The sequence below is a fragment of the Hydra vulgaris genome, chromosome 08, assembly GCF_038396675.1.
Source record: "Hydra vulgaris chromosome 08, alternate assembly HydraT2T_AEP".
NCBI lineage: Eukaryota > Metazoa > Cnidaria > Hydrozoa > Anthoathecata > Hydridae > Hydra > Hydra vulgaris.
In genome coordinates this window covers 1486583-1508564 of record NC_088927.1, presented here as the reverse complement: position 1 = coordinate 1508564, position 21982 = coordinate 1486583, and the positions used below count along the sequence as shown (strand labels likewise).

At 31.5% G+C, this 21982-nt stretch overlaps 1 protein-coding gene and 1 pseudogene across 1 annotated transcript; one reads left to right on the top strand and one right to left on the bottom strand.

Annotated features, from left to right (window-relative positions):
- Positions 1 to 9156: 9156 nt before the first annotated feature.
- On the top strand, positions 9157 to 11371 carry LOC136082917 (zinc finger MYM-type protein 1-like). The gene is made up of 3 exons (XM_065802330.1): positions 9157 to 9784; positions 9860 to 11223; positions 11345 to 11371. Exons 1-3 carry the CDS (start codon positions 9157 to 9159, stop codon positions 11369 to 11371), a joined length of 2019 nt encoding a protein of 672 aa, XP_065658402.1.
- Positions 11372 to 14225: 2854 nt separating this feature from the next.
- LOC136082916 (histone-lysine N-methyltransferase SETMAR-like) lies at positions 14226 to 15350 on the bottom strand (annotated as a pseudogene).
- Between the last annotated feature and the right edge of the window lie 6632 nt (positions 15351 to 21982).

Sequence of the window (21982 nt, the reverse complement as noted above, 5' to 3'; positions counted from 1 at the left end):
CGCAAAAAAAATGAAAGAATTGAAGGCTTCCATTCAGAATTTTTGAGATGTTGGGGTGGACAACATTATCAAAGATGCCACAGAAAAAGCTAACCAGAGCGGAATTAATGATGGCTTTCCAATCAAGAGGAAGCGCAAAGTGAAGCAGTTGGCACTTTATGAAGCTGAAGATGACTCTAACCTTCTTACAGCAGAAACAGAATTCGGATCTCAGTGCAACTTTGTGTTTGAAAGCATTATTACAGAAATTAAGTAGCAGTTTGAGGCTTTGTTTTGTAAATTTGAGATAAATTTGCAAATTTACCTCAAATTTACAAAGCAGATATAGGTTTTTCCGATTTCAAGTCAGAAATGGCAATCTTTAAATATCAAGCTGCCGCAATGATGAATAACTTTGAAAAATCTAGCCCGATCGACATTATGCAGCTCATTCATAAATATTCTTTGACCGATGCTTATCCCAACACGGCAATTGCTATTCGCAACTTCCTCACCATACCAGTCACAGTTGCTACGTGTGAGAGAAGTTTCAGTAAACTTAAGCTCATAAAAAACTATATGAGGTCAACAATGGGCCAAGAACGTTTGTCTAGTTTGGCTATAATTTCAATTGAAAATGAAGTGGCAAAGAACATCGATTTTTTTCAAGAAAAGCCAGAAAAGTGACATTGAACTAAGTTTGTGCAACCTTAATGACAATATTTACTTATAACTTGATGTGATAAGTTTTGTGATCAATAAATCATTTTTTTCGTTTAATTTTCTTCTTTTTTTTTAGGGGGGGGGGGGCGCAATTTTCTTTTATTGCCCGAAGCGCAAAATTGGCTTGGTACGGCCCTGTATCAGGGTATAAGATATCTTATAATATAAGATATCTGATACCCTGATACTTTTTTTATTAATTATTATAAAACTACAATGCAAAATAATTATATTATTATGAATATATAAACTACATATTTCATATAATCATTACATTTAAAAAATCCAGAAAATTGTTTAGCGAAAATATTCTGAAAAAGTAACTTTCACGTTTCAATCAAGTAAAATTGTCACCTGGATGAGGTCACCTAAAATATATGATTGAAACATGAAGAAGGACCTGGGAAAAAGCACGCATCAAACTTTAATTTAATGAATAAGTCGATATTTTCTCCAATAATAGCTAGCAACACCAAATTTAGCTAAAAAGAAAAGAATAAAAACTTAAATAATAATATGATTATTAAATAATTATCTTAAATCACAAATTTTTAACACAAATCCTAAATGGTGAGTCACCAACTGTTTTGGCAACAAGATATTCTATTGTTGCTATTTCTTTGACCTAAATCATAAAATAATTCTTGAAAAAGCAATGCTATATGGAATATGAACAAATAAACAGATATTGCAATTAGCCATACTTGAGAGAAACTTGCTTTACATATTGGAAGGTCGTCAACATTGAAAGATAAGTATAATGCAGTTTAAAATACAATAGCATCATAATCATCTTTTTGTGGGGAAAACATAGAACAAATCCACTTTAATAACCTGTTTTATATTGAACATAATAACAATAGTAATAAAAGTCATATTATATATATATATATATATATATATATATATATATATATATATATATATATATATATATATATATATATATATATATATATATATGTATATATATATATATATGTATATATATATATATGTATATATATATATATATATATATATATATATATATATATATATATATGTATATATATATATATATATATATATATATTTATCAGGCCTTGTTTTAAAAAACGAATGCTTAATGTGAGTTTGACGTCATAAAGTTCTCTTTATCATTTTATTTTTATACGTCGAAACTACCGCAATTAAATAAATTTCCGCAAAACGCGACCAAAAAAATAACTCAACAAAAAACAATAAAGAAATGTTATATTGGAATTTTTCTTTTCTTTAAATTTTTTAAACTATTATTAAATAATTAAATAAAATATTAAGTTTTTTTTAAATTGTATTTGTTAGCTGCAAGTTTTGTACGTTCAAAACGTATGTATTCTGCAATTTTTTGATGCAGCCTTAAAATTCGTCTACAATTTTTAGTTAAAGAAAAAAAAGTAGTTCAGGACAGTAGGGTGTATCGAAAAACAACTTTTTTTGGAATTTGAAATTGTAATAGAGCGGAAAAGTTGCGTAAGGCTATAAAAAGTAATTGTGCCGAATTTTTTTGTATATTTTTTTATGTCTTCAGTTCGCGCTAGGGTTTTATTTTTCTTACAAAAACACGTTTTCAAAACGTGTTTTTGTAAGAAAAATAAAACCCTATAAAACCCTAGCGCGAACTGAAGACATAAAAAAATATACAAAAAATTTGGCATAATTACTTTTTACAGCATTATGCAACTTTTCCGCTCTGTTACAATTTCAAATTCTAAAAAAAGTTGTTTTTCGATACACCCTAATAGGACAGAATGACAAAAAATATTGCGATAAAAATGAGCTTTTTACTTTTTCAAGAAAAAGTAAAATTAAAATATTGAACAATATTTATTAATATTTTAAAATGAAATTGACAGTTAAGTTCTATAATAATTATCAGATAATTATTTCACGAAGATTGTCTGTTAAAATATCATCTTCGCTATCAATATCACTATCAGTGTCATCTGTATCGCTTGCTTCAATTATTTGATCAAAGTCTACTAAACTTTTCTGAACTTCTTGATCAGATGTAGTAGTTAGATATTTTCTACGCTTTTGCATATATTTTGCGAGAGAACTCTCAATAATTTTGTTTTAATCGTCAACCGACCAAAGACTATGGTTTCCAAGAATTACAACACAATCAGCAAGTGCTTCGTGACTCAAAGAGAGTCTTTTATCTGAAAAAATATTTGTGACAGTGCTAAATGTCCTTTCAACTTGTGAATTCGATCCAGATATGCTCATAATTAATGAAACAAGGCAACATACATTTTTAAATCGAATATAATATTTTTGAAAAATAATTTTCTACAAACTGCGCACTGGGTGACAGTCAAATTCAGTTTTAACTAGCCACTTTACTTTTTTTCATTCTCTTAATGCAGCGTCTCTTTGAAAATCTTTTAAAAGCTTTTTAATGGCGTTTTAAAATAATTGCTAAGAAGGTTGATTTCCGGCACTCCCGATTCTGGGTCTTCATATATCCAATGTATTGGATCAATAAATTTCATACTTCTAAAAAGTATAAATTCTCTTGAGTAGTCTTGAAATCTACTTGACAATAACAAAGACAGTTTTGAAAAAATCGTTTTTTTAATTCGACGAACTTCCATAATTGATTCATCATAAACAAAACTATTCATTTCTAATACTACGTTAACATACGTACGATTTTTAACGTGTCTTCGTTTATCGCCAGCCTTAGCAAATGAACCTTCTACGTCATTTTTATCAGTGACCATGTAGCGGTTTATAAAACTCTCAATAAATTCATCATCTTTTCCTATCGCTTGTATTTTGTCTTCTATCTCCAATAGAGTTCGACTTATAATTGTTGGAATTTCATAAGCCAATAGCTCATTAGTTTCAAATATTTTTGCGACTGGAACTATAACATCTAAGCTGTCTAGGTACAAACCAACTTTGCGAAGGAAAGAATGGCACTTAAATGATTTTAATAACCCCTTTACTTTCGCAACAGTTTGAACATTTGTCTGCTCGCTTGCATAATTTTGGTAAGCCATAATAAAAGCTGTCCATGTTCTAACAGACTACAAACTCCTTTCCTCCTGTGTCCAACAAACCTTGTTCCGGTAATTTTTGGTAAATTGTAGTGTGTTATACCAAGGCATTTTGAGGCTGCTTCAACTTCCGCTTTTAGTTTACCAGAGTTTCTTAATAGATAGTAGTTAGCGATATAAAATTGGTCAATTTTTGTAAAATCAGGGATTTCTTTAAATGCTTCTTTCACTGCCAATTCAACCCTATGATTAATGCAATGGATTTTTATCAACCATGGGCGACTCTGTTGCAATTGTGTCAGTACACCGTTATGTACACCAAAATTTACACTTGCACCATCTGCAGTTGCACATATCACTTTGTTAGTATAATGTTCAGAACTTATTTTAAATAATGATGCATCTGATTCAAATATGCTGTTTATACAATTAGTTACTGAGTTTGAGTCACTGCCACCAAAGAGTGACATGTCCAGCAACTCTGTGACCATGTAGATCGGTATACTATTTCTTTCCGTTCGAACTAAAACCAGTTCGTTTTTTTTGCCCGTTTTTCTTGCTTGACTACCGTCACTAAGAATAGAAAAAAAGTTGCACCTTTTAAGGTTTTCAACACATTTTTTACGTACGGAATCAGCACAACATTTAATCATTTCTCTTCCAGTATGACTATTTTCATTTCGTTTAATTAAGCTTGCGCCAGTTATTTTTGCACACTTCACTTTAAATAAAAATGTTAAACGCATCCATTAAAAAAATAGAACTTGTAAGCATATACAGGTAGAAAAATAAAACAAATAGGGTAGATTAGGGTAAGCACCTTGGTTATTATGAGCATACCCAAAAACTTTTAAGATGTAAGCAGTGAAGCTAAAGTTGCTTTATAATTTTTGAATCAACTTTATATGGAACCGTGACAACAATATGGTTATATCAAGAATCAGTATAATTGGCGTAAAATTGTATGTAGTAAATAGCAGCTCTATTCTAATTAAAACGCTATTCAATTTTTTGTTAAAATATTATCATTACGCATAACGCAAAATATCATCATTCGTTGTTAAACATTTAGATTTGTATTAAACATTTAGTTTCGACTTTATTTTAAAAAAAAACATTTTTGTGTAATACGAACGTGTTCAATTTACCCAGCGTTTTTAATTGAAAAAACCTAGTTGAAAGTCCTAAAATTGCAGTGGTTTTAATTGCTTTTTTAATAAAAGCAAAACATAGCAAAAATTTTGAATATTTAAACAATACAAAAAATCTTTAAGTTAAAATCAAAAAATTTGTAATTTTATTGTTTTCATGGTTTGAGTTAATAAAATTGAAAAAATAACAGACCATCTTATTGTTTTTTTTGTTGTTGTTACATAAAACAAAGTAGTTTCGTTTCAATAAAAAATGGCTTAAAATTTGATTTTTTAATAAACAAAAATTTACTGAAATAAAAAGAACATGAAGTTATTTAATCTGCATGATAAAATAACATCAAGACACTTTAAAGGTTGTTTTTAAAAGACTCTCTGGTTTATTATTCTTGCTTTGGAAATGGCTCTGCATTTTTCAATTTTATTCTAAGTTCTGTATTTTAGCTTCTTTTATTCAGCGTGATTGTTATTAAAAACCAATCAAAATGAAAGTTATTTCTGCAATTGAATATCTAGAATAATTGATAGACAATGAATAATAAAGGAATAATTATTATCTGTAATAAACTAATTGAAATTAGTTCATTCCAGACAACAGTTTAATGAATAGCTATTACTAAATAAATTAAAAAAAAATTAATTTTCATATCTGTTAGAGTGGTTGTTACGACCAGAGCCGTCCCGAACGGGAGTAAAAGGGGTCCCCCCCAAGCTGTTATATATGAATTTGAGTTAGCACATTTGTATATTTAGCATTTTTGTTGGCAAGTTTTGAAGTATAGTTGGCAAATGTCAAATTTCAAGGACCCTTTTTGTGTGTGTGTGTGTGTGTGTGTGCCTCTAGTTGGCAAAAAACCCATACAACCCTTAACCTCCCCCCCTCTTCCTTTCCCCAATGAGAGACCTCATCGGGACGGCCCTGGCAACAACCACGCTGGATAAGAGAAGCGAAAAGCAGCAACATTGCTACAAATATGACCAGATCCTTTACGATAAATTTTTATCAGGGTTACTAACCTATTTGCTCCCGGCAATGAAATTAATACTAAAACAAATAAATAAAAAAACGATGCCTTTTCAAAGCTTTTTTGATATTTTCGATTTTTTTTTTGCAAAAAATCTTTCTTTCTAAAAATTTATAAACCCCAACTTTAAAGTAAAACAAAATATTAAAGAAAGAAAAAAGGGTATGAACCCTCTTGCCCAGGAAACAAATCATAGGGACTACACAAATACTGTCAATATAAAGTAAAATCAAAGTAAAGTCTGAAAGATAAAGTAAAAAAAAAAAAAAAAAGAGATTCAAAAAAGTAAAGTTCTCCAGTTGGCTCTGAAAACAATTTTAAGATGTACTTTTATTAAATTTGCACAAATGCTGGAAGTTTCAGAGCTCGAGCTAGTCTGAAAGGTAGTCCGAAACGTTTGAAAAAAAAAAATAAGTTTATTCTAAAGCACTATTTTAATTGAATAAGATTTTATTTTTCTAATCATCCTTGTGCGGGTTGGACACCAACGCAACAAAAAGGGGGTTATTAGGGTGCCCACAACCTATAGTTGAGGATTGAACAGCTTTCCTTACCATCTTTTTTCAAATAAATTATATATGATAAACGCAACAAAAGATTATATCTGATAAACACTCCTTTAATCATATAAAATATATCAGATAGTTTAAATGACTTGTAATTTTTTGAAAGCCGTTTTACCAGTCAATGTCCTTGCAGATTCCAAAAATGTTATAATGCGTCATATTACCATAACAAAATACTTGATTGAAAAGGCAAATACAAAGACAAAAAGTTGGAGAAAAAGCGCGTTCTAACAAACAGTGACTTAATCAAGGTTTACACATGCATGAATTACCCATAGCTTAGAAATTATGCATCCTCCCCCCCCTCCGCCAAAGTATCATTATGGCCACTAACCTATTTCTGTTCAACAAAAAAAAGAAATAAAAAATCAATGATTATTTAGCAGCCTTTATTAGCACTCATGCGGCAGGAAGGCCGTCTCTACACTACTGGTGTACCCTCATGTTAACTGTATTTGCCCCTAATTATAATAGAACTATCCTTTATGATATACGTAAAAAAGATCCTTTCCTGATGCCCCACCACTGTTCTTTGAGAAAGTAAATGATATAACTCACATTTTACTTACTTACAAAGTAAATTATAGAATTTCAAAGAAATAATTTGTTTTTATTTATTTTTTACTTATTAAATCCAAAATTATTACTTTAATGAATTCAAAAAAAAAATCTGGGTGCTTTTTGATATCTTTAAATATTAGATTTGTTAAAATATATATTAAAATTTGTGATATATATATATGTGTTATACATAGTTAAAGATGTCTGACTTAAATATAGTTTTTATGACCTAGAACGTTTTTTTATACATCGATTCAATTACTGTCTGATGAGTTTTGATGTAGCAAGCAATTTCCTTCTGCACCAACAAGGATGGAGAAACAAAACAGAACTTATCCAAAATATCCATAGTTATAGTATATTTATTCCGGTTGGTATGCTTTTCTCATTCAAATTGTTCAAATGTTCAAAGTTGGCAAATCCAAAGAAAAAGATTTGACAGACATGTAAAAATATTAATATTTTTATTAAAAATATATATTTAAATTTTAAAGTTATGAGGCCCTAAAAATCCTGAGGCCCCGGCAAAATCCGGAATGCCTTCCTCCCCCCCCCCCCCCCTAAAGGCAGCCTCTGGTTAATATATTATAGTTTCAATTCAATTTGCCTAAAAAAACAAATAGTATAATAATTTGTTAAAAATTAATAACATTATAAATAATGTAAATAAATTTACTAAATTATATAAACCTAAAAAATCTCAAATAATTAAAAAATCTCATACATACCTTCTCTAAACAAGTAACAGTTACAAGAAACTAGTATTTCTACCTCAATAATGCAAATATGATATTTAGGAACTTTAAACATAAGGTAAATATTTAGGAACTGTAAACATAAAGTAAATATTTAGGAACTGCAAACATAAGGTAAATATTTAGGAACAGTAAACATAAGTAAACATATAATATTAATAAAGTCAAACAAACAGTTTAAATAAGCTAAAACAAGAATAGTAAATAAGTATGCAAAATACTCTTCACATTTATCAACATTTGAAATATTCTATATTCTATAATCATTAACATATACAAACTGATACAAACTTACCAGTGATGTGTAGACTAAAAATAACAAAATAACTTGAAATTGTCAACAGTAAGTTACAAATGTAACAATCGTCAAAGATGTTCTGCTGTAAAATGTAATAAATGTATACAGTGCCGTGGCAAAAGCCCCCCAAACCCCCCATTTGGGGGGGGCCCACGAGATATAAGGGGCCCGTTTTTTAAAAAATGATAAAATTTTTTATGGCATTTTATTATTTTAACAGATAATTATCAATTATATTCAAACTATAAAATAAAATAAATGCTACTAAGACAATTTTAATGTGAAAAAAAACAACTGATGAGAATGGACATCCTTGTTTAGTTTCTGTATCTATATAGTAGCTTAACTCTAAAATTTTTACTCATACTTTTATGAAAAACACGGAATTTTTTAATCTTGACATGTTTCGTAGTTAACATACTACATTTTCAAAAGATTAAATAACAATTTAAAACTCTGGATATAAATATAAAATCAAAATTTGAAGACATTACAGAGAAATATTAACCGACAAATAGAATTGTTACAAACCAATAAAAATTATAATACAAATTATGATATCATAAATAGCATGCAAAAAATTATGTAAATAAAACAAACTAGATTGACAAATTTATATTATAATGAACAGTTTATTTAAAGATGAGTTTTCCTATTTCACATGGAGTTTTCACACCGGGATATTTCCCGGTGGGCCGTCAGCAATACAACATTTTAAAATTTTATAATATTTTAAAAAGTATTTTCTTTAATTTTTTTAATAACTTTCTAGAATAGTAATAAAAAATTGTGAGTTGAAATACGATTTGAAATATTGATTTCTGCGTGTCAGTTGCTTCATTTGACTGTATGATGTGTGTGTAGTTGGTTAAACCGAAACGCAATCGTCATTATTCAAAATTCGTAGTGAGCGTGGCTGAATCAGCTGAGCCGGTAAGTTTATTATTTTTAGGAGACATTATTATTTTTCATTTAATTTATTTGTATAAATTAAATAGGTATAGTACTATAGTAGGACCTAAAAGTAAATTTTATAAACTATCTGTTCTATTTTTAGGTATTAATTATTGGAATGAAGAAAGTGAAAAGTGGTGCAGCTAAGAGAAGAGAAGCAGCTGCAGCCAGGGAAGTAATAACTAAGTACCCCAAACTTATACAATTTTTGAAACCAGCAGTTCAAGCTGATGGTGAATCAGTAGCAATAACAGAAACCAATAATGATGTTACAGCCAATGCAGAAAATGATTCTGTTTCTTGTTTTGGTTTGTCTGCTGAAGGAGACTCTAATATGGCAATCTGTGAGTGTATACCAACTGCCACAACACTGCCACTTCTTTTTCTCAGTGATGATCCTTCTGATTGGCCAGAAAATGTTTCTGATGCACAGAGGTGTGACATTGTTGAACGTGGTGTAAAGCAAATTGAGATAGATTTTCCACACAATCAAGAAAGACGACGATTTTCAGTGACTTATTATAAACGACAGATGAAGAATGGAGAAACTATTGTACGGTCATGGCTTGTGTATTCTATAAAAAGTAATAAAGTTTTTTGCTTCTGTTGCAAACTTTTTGGTATATCAGATTCACCATTCCGACAAGGGATGAACACATGGGAAGGTTTATCCAAAAAACTGAATGATCATGAAACAGGAAGTACACATCTCAGGTGCTTTGAACAGTGGATGACATTACGAAAAGGTAAACTGTTTTAAAAAAAATTTTGTCATTAAATATAATAAATATTTATATATTTTACCAAATTCAACATTGCAGGCATAATGAATCAAACAACCATTGATGAGCATCAATACAAGTTGCTTCAAAAAGAGCGAAAATTTTGGAGAGCAGTATTGGAACGATTACTAGACATCACTCTATTTCTTTCTGCGAGGAATCTTGGATTCCGTGGTTCACAAGAGGTCATTGGTTCCAAGAACAATGGAAACTTTCTTGGGTTGTTTGAATTGATGGCGAAGTATGATAGTGTGCTCGATGAACTTTTACGTCGGATTCAGAAGAAAGAAACTAATGAACATTATTTGAGCAATGATACCCAGAATGAGTTGATTGAATTGTTAGCCAAGGAGATTGAAGCCGAAAACCTTTCCAAAGTAAAGAAAGCGAAATATTTTTCCATTATTTTGGATTGTACGCCAGACGTTTCACATAAAGAACAAATGAGCATAATCCTACGATCAGTAGTTTGCATTCCTGGGACAGGTATCAACATTTCTGAAAATTTCTTTGGATATCTCAAGGTAGATGATACCACTGGAAAAGGGCTTTTGGATGCCTTTCTAGATCAGACAAAAAAGTGGGAATTAAATATTCTTGACTGTCGAGGCCAATCCTATGATAACGGTGCTAACATGAAAGGAAAGGCAAAGGGTGTTCAAGCTAGGCTTCTTCAAATGAATCCCAAAGCTCTATATGTTCCGTGTGCAAACCATTCACTTAATCTAGTCATTGTTGACGGTGCAAAGTCATCCAACAGTGCAATTACTTTTTTCGGAGTTCTTTCAAGATTGTATACACTCTTTTCATCATCTCCTGCTCGATGGCATATTTTAAAGTCATGTATACCCATTTCTGTCAAGCCTCAATCCGATACCAGATGGGAAAGTAGAATAAACTGTGTGAAACCTCTTCGCTATCACCTGAAAGAGATATTAGAGGCATTAGAAAAATTGGAAGTGTATGCTCTAGAGAAGAGAGATGGCGCAACAGCTACAGAAGTATGTTCGCTGATGGAATATATGATGACATGGCCATTCATATTGTCAATCGTTATTTGGTATGACGTTTTATACCAAATTAACAAATCAAGTAAGCTTCTGCAGTCCTCTACAACTTCCCTTGATGTCTTGGATAGTGAAATAAAGGCCACATATACATTTCTTCAGCAATATCGTGAAACTGGATTTTCAGACGCACACATGAAAGCATCAGAAATCGCAGAAGTGTTGGACATTGCAAAAATTTTTCCAGAAGTGCGTTCCCGACAAAAAAAGATGATTCATTCATACGAGTGTGCCGATGAAGCTCACACCATCCAATTAGAACAGAAGTTTAAAGTTGATTTCTTTTTACCACTCCTTGATATGTCAATGGGATCAGTAAAGGAGCGTTTTGAACAAGTCAGTAGTATCACAGAGCTCTATGACTTCCTATACCGTTCTGAGAATCTTATTCAAATCTGTAAAGAAAATTCTTTGTCTTTATATTGCAAAAATTTGCAAGCAAAGCTTGGCGATATAGATTCGGATGATCTGGAAATGGAATTAAAACGATTTGTCATAGAAAGTACTCACATGAAATCTGCACATGATTTTCTTAATTACATTTATAAAGAAGAGCTGCAAGAAACTTATCCAAATCTTGCCATTGTGTTACGCATAATCCTTACCTCACCAGTAACTGTCGCAAGTGCTGAACGTAGCTTCAGCAAGCTAAAATTGATTAAGACTTTTCATAGGTCAGTATATTTAATCTTGCTACTTTATACATAATAGATGTAGCTCTATGCATTTCTTTTCACTTTTTATAGGTCAACAATGGTTGATGACCGCTTGTCTTCTCTGGCGATGCTGTCAATTGAGAACGATGTGGCAAGAAAATTAAATTATGAGGAGATAATCAACAAATTTGCAAGTATGAAAGTTCGCCACAAGTCATTTCTGTGACAATTGTGAATATGTGATTTATTACAGGTTTTGAAGTATTACCAATATAATATAACAAACATTATTCTGATAATTATCCGTACATATACGTTTGTCTATACTTATATGTCTTATTTTTGATGTTTTTAGCCTTTAGAAAAAATGTGACGCATATATATCCTGTAATGTGATGCCACAAAAATAGGGCCCAAAAAAATGATTTGGGGGGGGCCCAAATGTACCACGCCACGGCACTGAATGTATAAAACAATTTTGTGTAAAGTAATTTAATATAAAGTTTAATATAAAACAATTAATTGTGAAAGTGATAGACTGAATAAATAATATGGACAACGTATTAACCAATGATAGCATATAAAATGTTAATGAGAGTAAAAACTTTATTCTACTTCACTTTGAGGAATAACACAATACTAATGTATTAAATAATCAATTCAATAATCATTCAGAAACATTTCTTACTCATAAATTTATCAGCAATTTCTTTAAATTCTTTGGATTTGAAATGAAACCTTAAAAATTTCAAAAAGCCGTGAAGGCCTTTTGTAGACTTTTAAGATTTCATTTCAAATCCAAAAAATAATGATTAATGATTAATCATTATTTATTGGATTTGAAAATAGTTGTTAATACTATTATTATGAATAAAAAAAAATTGAACTTACTATCTGTAAGTGCATCTAAAACAGCTTAATTAAGCTTTTCCATATTAACTTAAACCTAATTATTTAAATCAAAATAATTAAAAGTAAGATTTTTGTTTGAATCGCCCCCTCATCCGGATTTCGGCACCACCCAGATTTTGATTACCAAAAACACAAACAAACAGAAAAACCGAAATTATATATATATATACATATATATATATATATATATATATATATATATATATATATGTATATATATATATATATATATATATATATATATATATATATATATAATTGATTTTTTGACGAGATTAAAAAAATAACTACATGATTTTTACTACTAAAAGTTTCATGGGTTTAGCAATCATCAGGTAAAAAATACATTGTTTTTTACAAAAAACTGGATCACAAATTGATAGAATACGAAAAAACATAATTAAAGTTATAAAAACGATCGGTTTTAAAATAGAGATCCAAACAAACCTACCCGCAGTCAACTTCTTAGATGTATCCTTTAACTTAGAAAAAAGCTCCTACCAACCTTTCAAAAAACCAAATCATTATCTACGTTACATCCACTCTGAATCCAACCACCCACCGCAAATAATAAAGCAAATCCCCATCTCTATCAACAACAGATTATCACAAAATTCCTCGAATGAAAAAACATTTAATTTATCTATACCAGAATACGAAGATGAACTAAGAAGAAATGGCTTCACTAATTTTAATTTAAAGTATAACCCCCAAAAAAGAGAAAAAAAGACAAGAAAAAGAAATATAATATGGTTTAACCCCCCTTACAGTAAAAGCGTCTCTACCAATGTCGGACATATCTTCCCGAACTTAATCGACAAACACTTTCCAACATCCCACCCCCTAAGTAAACTATTCAATCGAAACACCATCAAATTGAGTTAAAGCTGCACAAAAAATATCGAAAGTATAATAAAAAGCCACAACAAGAAAATTAGTTCAGAAAGACCAAAAGAATACCCACCCTGCAATTGTATAAAGAAAGAGAACTGCCCTATAATATGAAAATGAAGAGCCTTTAATGTTATTTATAAATGTATAGTATCCCCCCCCCCTAACACCCCGAAAAAGTATATATTGGCCTAGCAGAAGGTGAATGGAAGAAAAGATGGGCTAACCACAAACACTCATTCATAAATAAAAAGATGAAAAATTCAACCACCCTTTCAAAGTATATATGGCAGATAAAAGAAAACTTAAAAATAACACCAAAATTAACTTGGTCAATAATTAAACAAGTCCCCGCCTATAGCAACGTAACAAAAAAATGCTTGCTTTGCCTTCATGAAAAACTTTGCATAATATCATACAAAGGAAAGCAAAAATTATTAAATAAAAAAACAGAAATTATTTCTAAGTGCCGTCACGAAAACAAGTTCTTGCTTGACAACCACGAGCCCAAAGATTAAAAAACCAAACCACGCTCGCAAATAGTTATAGTTTTATAATTGTTTTTGAACGCCACGATGTTTATTGAGTATATTTTTTAACGAAAAAAACAATGTATTCTTTACCTGATGATTGCTAAACGCATGAAACTTTTAGTAGTAAAAATCATGTAGTTATTTTTTTAATCTCGTCAAAAAATCAACTATATAGCTCTGATATCATTCATCGAGCACTCTTGCTGAATATATGCTCACAGCAAAATTAAACTTATATATATATATATATATATATATATATATATATATATATATATATATATATATATATATATATATATATATATATATATATATATATATATATATATATATATATATTAGGTTGCTGCAAAAATAATCTCGTTTTTCAACCGTTAACTTTGAACAAACATAACTCAGCATAGAATAAACTTTATTAATCGAAATAAGAACCATTACAATCAACACATTTTTGCCAACGAGAAACAAGTTTATTTATGCCGGTAGCGTAAAATTCCGAAGTCCTGGAAGCGATGAAGTCATCAAAGGTCGTTTTGACATCGTCTCGGCTTTTGAAGCATTTCTCGTGGAGGAAATTGTCGAGATGCTTGAAAAAGTGGTAGTCGGTGGGCGAGAGGTCCGGTGAGTATGGTGGATGAGGCAGAGTTTCGTAGCCCAATGCGTTCAACTTCTGCAGGGTCGGTTGTGCGACGTGCGGCCGGGCGTTGTCGTGGAGGAGAATTGGTCCCTTCATATTGACCAATCTCGGGCACATACATCGGAGCTTTTGATGCATTTCGTCGATTTGCTGGCAGTACTTCTCTGCCGTAATCGTCTCGCCAGGATTCAGGAAGCTGTGATGGATGAGACCGGCTGCAGACCACCAAACAGTCACCATAACCTTCTTTTGGTGGAGATTCGGCTTTGGGAAGTGCTGTGGGGCCTCATCGCGGTCCAACCACTGCGCGTAACGTCGTCGGTTGTCGTAGAGGATCCATTTCTCATCACACGTCACGATCCGGTCGAGAAACGGATCGTTTTTGTTGCGCAGAAGAAGAGCAGACGATACCTCAAAACGACGATTTTTTTGATTTTCGTTCAGTTCGTGCGGCACCCATTTGCTAAGCTTTTTTGACTTTCCTATTTGCTTCAAGTGGCGATCAACTGTTGAGTTATGAACGTTGAGTTCTTCCGCAACCTCTCGTATGGTTTTGCGCGGGTCGGCTTCGATTAAGGCTCTCAATTAATCGTCATCAATCTCAGACGGGCGTCCGCGACCCTCTTCATCTTCAAGGCTCTCCTCACCGCTGCGGAATTTTTTGAACCACCACTGTGCCATACGTTCGTTATTGGTTTCTGGGCCAAATGCAGTGTTGATATCGCGAGCTGTCTCGGCAGCTTTTCGGCCCATCTTGAACTGGAACAGAAAAATCGTGCGAATTTGTCTCTTGTCCATGATAGATTTGACGTCCTGTAAAAAATGACTAAATTATTATAAAACAAAACCAATACGATAACTAGATCAAGCGAAAAACGCGCTTTTAAATAACATATAGCATGACATCTGCCAATAATAAATTTATTCAAAAATTCATCCAAAAATATAAAATATAAAAAAACGAGATTATTTTTGCAGCAACCTAATATATATATATATATATATATATATATATATATATATATATATATATATATATATATATATATATATATATATATATATATATATATATATATATATATATATATATATATATATATATATAGGCCACGCCAAAACATCACGAATTTGAGAAAAGGAAAGGTCGCGGTATAAATACCTGTTCTATACATAAAAAGAAGTATATAAACCAAATTTGACCTCTCTAGGACCATATTTAGTGCTGGAAGATGATTTTCGGTTTTTACGAAAAATATTTATAAGCAATTAGTCTAATTAGCGTTGGACTTTAGGAACCTAATTTACGCAATTACCTAATTTTACGCAAATACGAGAAATCATTGTTTTTTTCTTAAAAAAAAATTCTTTTTGAAAACGAAAAAAAAAATAAGTTAGAAAAGGTATTTTTTAGTTTAAAATCAAATATTGTTACTATAACAGCCTTTTTACAATTTGGCTAGTTCACTTTGGTGAGCTTCTAATGATATTAACGTCCTGTGCTCTCTGTCAACTAGCAGTATATCTTGCCTTTTGCCCTCCTTTAATGCGTTACTGATATATCTTTGTATTAGATTGATATTCCGCTCTGCTGGGTCATTTGTAGCATTTAAAGATTTAACAAACTCACAAAATGATACATAGGAATCATTTTCCTCCAGCTTTCCAGCAGCTAAATCTGTTTTCCAGGTAGGAATTTTGTCCTGTATGCCTAGAACAATGAACAGAGCCCAACTTTCCTCTGTAATTAACTCTGTTACCTCAGAGGTAGGTAAAACTAGGACAGCATCAGGTTTAACATTGGTAATAGTATTGATATCTGGTACCTCAAAGCTCAACAGCTTGTCTAGAACTGAAAGTTTGACAAGGTAACTGATCTATAGGCAGAAAATCTGTTATACCTGATGTCATAACAATAGCTAAATTGAAAAGACTGTCAGCCATGAAACGAGCATTGTGATTGGCTCCTGGTTGATGAATTGCAAAATCGTTTAGCTTTGGTGATGAGACATTTAAATAAAATGCAGCATACTTGACAAGATGATTATAATCATCTCTTGGAAACACTTCGTGATTAAGAGCAAACTTCAGATATTTCTGAACTTTTAGGTAAAGTTTATGAAGATTCAACCTCCAGCTTCTTCTCATCAAATTTCTTAAATTCAGACAGGTCAGCTTTTTGAATTATAGCGTGATATACTTCCCAATCCTTCTTGAAATCTTTATAGAACTGTCTATCTGGTGCAGCTTTAACTCCAAGGACAATTACAATTGCCTTATGTATTGCTATTTCAAAGATGTGATGTCTGCATAACAACCAGAGAACAGGTTTTCCCAAAATATAGCACAATCTGGTTATAATTCCTGCATGAGCTCCTGCATTAACATTGGTAGTATCTGCAACAATTGCGAAAATTTCATTGCATATTTCAAAGGACTCAAGTAAGTTGTGAATAATTTCTGTTTCATTAACAGCTTTGTCAGACTCAGCAGGTAAAACACCAAGTAAGAGATCGTTTTTATTCTCAAATTCAGGGCTAGTAACACTGACAGCACCTCTATCTCTTATAACAGATTGCAAGGTTAATAGTTATGTCCTACTTTTGCATACCAAGTTCCTTGTTCCTTTTTGCTTCTTACAGGCCGTGTTAATTTGTGTTTTAATAAATCTTTTCATCTTACTTGAAATTAGATATTGATAATATCTTAAAATACTATCATAGGTTGGAAGGTGTATATTTGGTAGCCCTGAAAATGGGTTAGTTAACAGATATAATGGTCGTCTGACACTTTCACTTATATGCGCATTTTTCTTCTTTTTCGGACTTTTTTCTTCCTGAAAAGTTAATGTTATTTTAATTATTTTTAATTATTAAGCTATAAGAAATTATTAACAGCTTATAATAGATCTGTCATGTAGTGATTAAATCTTAAACACAAAACGGTGTAATCTTGTTATTTCGCCATCCTTCACGTAATTTCACCATACTTTACGTTTTTTCCTAATATACTGATTTCCTCTTCTGGCACCAAGAATTGAGATTGAGAACAATAAAAATTCATATTTTTGCTTATTTTTATGTATAGAATAGGTTTTTAAACCGCGACCAAAAATTTTAATTTTGGCATGCCCTAATATATATATAAATATATATATATATATATATATATATATATATATATATATATATATATATATATATATATATATATATATATATATATATATATATATATATATATATATATATTAGGGTGGTAGTCAAAAATTAAATTTTCAGATTTTGTCTGGGACAACCTCTAGTCCTGTTCCTATTGGTCTCATGAACTCATGTGCAAAATTTCATAAAAATATTCCTTCATTAAAGGGTGCCACATGCCAACTGATAAAATCACATATACGCGATAGAAAAGATAGCCGTGTAAATTAATGTGTTGTTGAATATTATTGAAATCTTTAAATAAATTTTTTTATCTGTAAATCCATTTTGAACACAACCAGAAGTCTTTTCAATGAGGTGTACTCTTTATGTTTTTTTTGAGAATCTGACCAGTTGTTAAATTTATCAACTAATTAATGTTCTGTATATGAAAAATATTTATAAATTTCCAAATACAGATAAAAAAAACAGAAATTTTACTTCATAGCATTTTTAGAAATTTGTTACATTCAAATAGTTAAATTTTTATAGTGCTTAATTATTAATTACTTAGCTGCAGCCCACTTACTTATTTTTTCAATCCCAGAATTCCTTGTAATTTGCCACCAAACCGCCATTTTGTATGTTTATCCCTATCAGACTACCAAATTAATTATGGTAACTAAAAAATTTTATTTTTAACAATTTTGCAGTGGAATATCTCAATTGTGAAAAGTCAGTATACATTTAAGTTGTTATTTTGTAATATAAATTATGTAAACTACTTTGAATTTTATTTTATATAAATTCATATCTCTAAACTCAAAAAAGATACTGAATAATGGATATCACTGAACATATACTAAATGAATAAAATTTTATAACTTTTGCAATTCACATCATGCTTATTGCATAACTTTATTTGTATTTTTCTAGATTAATAAATATCAGAAAATGTCACAATCAAAACCTGCAACTAGATCTGCAACCGAAATTTACCTTCTCGGTTTCACAAATGCCTCCATTAATGGTACTAGACTACCGTCACGAAAGCAAGCATTACAGTTTTTCTTCCATCAGTTGAAAATAAACAAAAAAACCGTGCGAGAAAGTTCGGACATTACTATTAAAACAGTTGCTGATTTTTGGAACAAAGCTAACATGCCAATGACAACATTGCAACATGCAATTGCGAGGCTAGAGAAAATATACAACGAGTGGAGAAATCTACAAAAGGCTTCAAAAAGAAGAGGAGCAATTCAGATAGCGAAAGAAACAGCCTTTGTTGCATCATTTGAAGATACGTTCGACATTTCTCATGTTGATGCCGAGAGGCTTATACAAAATCCAGAAGACAAACTTTTTCTTAAAGCTCAGCTTGGAAATGGAAGACACTCAAGTTCAATGGCACAAATAGACAGAAAATTGGCAGTCAAGTTGAAGCGTAAACATGAGAGACAAGAGGCTATAAAAGCCAGAACAGAACGAGAAAAATTGAGACATGCTGTCAGCAACGGTGAAGCTGTAGTTGAAACATTTGAATCAGATTCAGAAAAAAGTTGCAATGAGAACGTAGATTCTAACCATGACTCAGCAGTGACACCGCAGACAAAACGACCTCGTCCAAAAAATATTGTCAGTCCACAAGTTGCAGCAGCTTTAGATCGAACGAAGATCAGCAACCGAAATGCGGTTTATGCTTTGGCTTCATTCTCAGTTGCTGTTGGTCAAAACCCAAGTGAACTAGCTCTAAATCGCTGGTCAATTCGACGCAATAGAATGAAACATAGAGACGAAACAATTTTGAAATTGAAGGAAAGTTTTGGTGAAAATATTAGGGATGTTCCACTCGTAGTACATTGGGGCGGCAAGTTACTCCCTGATATATCAGGAAAATATGAAAAAATAGATCGCTTGCCTATTTTTGTTTTGGGTCAAGGTGTAAAACGTCTATTGAATGTGCCTAAGCTCTCAAATGGCACTGGAGAGACAATGGCAAATGCAGTTGTAACAGCAATCAACGACTGGAATCTTGCAGAGAATATAAAAGCCATGTCTTTTGACACTACAGCCAGTAATTCTGGGATTCGCTCTGGTGCAGCAGTTCTTATTGAACAAAAGATGAATAAAGAGCTGCTCCATCTTGCATGTCGGCACCATATTTTTGAAGTTGTTCTTGGAGATGTGTTTAACTCATTAGCTGGACCACCTACTGGACCAGACATTTTGATGTTTAAAAGGTTTCAAACAGCATGGCCATCAATCGTTTGTGACAGATATGAAGACGGTATATCAGATCCTGAAACAGCTTTAGTATTTAGCAGCAACAGAGAAATGATGAAAGAAGCTATTGATTTCATTCAGAACTGTTTGCTGACAGAGAACCAGCCTCGTGATGATTATAGGGAAATTTTAGAACTGTCTTTGATCTACCTGGGTCATATTCCTCCTCGCGGGGTTCATTTTATGGCTCCTGGGGCTATGCATTGGGCCAGATGGATGGCCAAGGCTATTTATTCAATCAAAATTTTTCTCTTCAGATCCCAGTTTCGCATGACGAAGCGTGAAATAAATTTATCACGTTTCTTGAATATTTTTGTCTGCTTTGTCTCATGGTTTACTGCTTCGCTGTCCATTCAAGCTCCACTGAATGATCTCATGTGCCTTAAACGACTCACACAATTCAGGACAATAACTTTAAATGTTGCGAATGTAGCGATAAAGGCATTGTCTCGTCATAAGTGGTACCTCAGTGAGGAACTGATTGCCTTTAGCTTTTTTGATGATTGTTTTGATGCAGCTACAAAATACGAGATGGTAAATGCAATGAAAACAAAAACTGGAAATGGAATTCCTGCAAAACGTGTTCAACTACGTGAAAACAACATTTCATCATCAGAGCTTGCTGATTTCATTAACTCGAACACCAAGAGGTTTTTTGTTATACTGGGCATCTCAACTTCTTGGCTCGAATTGGATTCATCTTTGTGGAACGAGGACCAAGTTTTTATTGCAGCTAAGCATTTTGTAGCCGGTTTGAGCGTTGTGAATGACAGAGCAGAGAGAGGAGTTGCTCTTATCCAAGACTTTAACCAAATTCTAACAAAAGATGAAGGACAAAAGCAAGCACTTCTCCAGATTGTGTCTAAGCATCGAAAACAGTTTCCAGATGCCAAGAAATCCACTGTTGTTAAACAGGACTAAATAGTCATTTTTTCCATTCAAAACAAAATAAAAAACTAAAATGATATTGAAATTATAGTTAATTTTTCATGGCTTTCAATATTCAATACTTTGTTATTTAGAAACTTTTGAATTAAAATAGTTTATATCAAAATTTTTTTTTAAAGTGCTAACAGCCATTAGCGTCAACCTTAGTGAAACTTTCAACCCTGTGTGGCACCCCTTAATGATGAAATATCCTTCTCAAATTTTGCACATAAGTTTGTTATGCTAAGTGACTCAAAGTGTTATGCACAGTGACTCAAAGTGAAGACATACGGCAAAAATTAAATAACCATCCATTTTAATATGTATTAAATAAATAGTTTTTGTTTTTTGTCTAAAAATCAATTATGTGATTTTAAGTTATTTTTACGCGCAACAACCAGCAAAACGCGCGCGTATCTAAAAAACCCACGCGTATGAAATTTTACACGCGCAAGCAGATTTTTTTTTTAACTTTACTTCTCAAATCAATTAATAGTTTGCATAATACATAACTTACTTTTAAATCTTTTTTTAACTCATTCCAACTTGTAATCAGGCGTGATCACACAGTACACTACCATCCAAATTTAAGTCATAATTATTACCGGGCCCATCCCCTTTTGCTAAAAACAACAATTGAAAGAATTTTCAAAAAAAAAAAATAATAATAATAATAATTTAGTCATCAACAAAGAGTATAGAATAAAATAGCTATAAAATACTCTGAGCATTACTATTATAACTTTTGTAAATTTTAACTCATAGAAAAATTTAATTTTTGATGGCAAATTTAACTATAAATAAAAAATTTCACAAAAGAATCACGACTTTTTAAGAAGAGAAAGAATTTCTACTGGAAGCAATTTCCCATTTTCAGATCTATGGTTAGTGAATTGGATGCTCGATATAACTGGATCACTCCTTATCATAAGATATTTAAACTAGTTTTTCATAACATTTATCCTTGAAATTTTGCATGAATGGTTTAATCTTGCATTTCTAATCTCTTTGTCAACAGCCTCTAGTGATTTTTCTGAACAAACTCCAATGGGAAGTTCTAATGCATCGGCAATCTGTAAACCATGTTCTAAAAGTTTGTGAACGTTTGGAGGA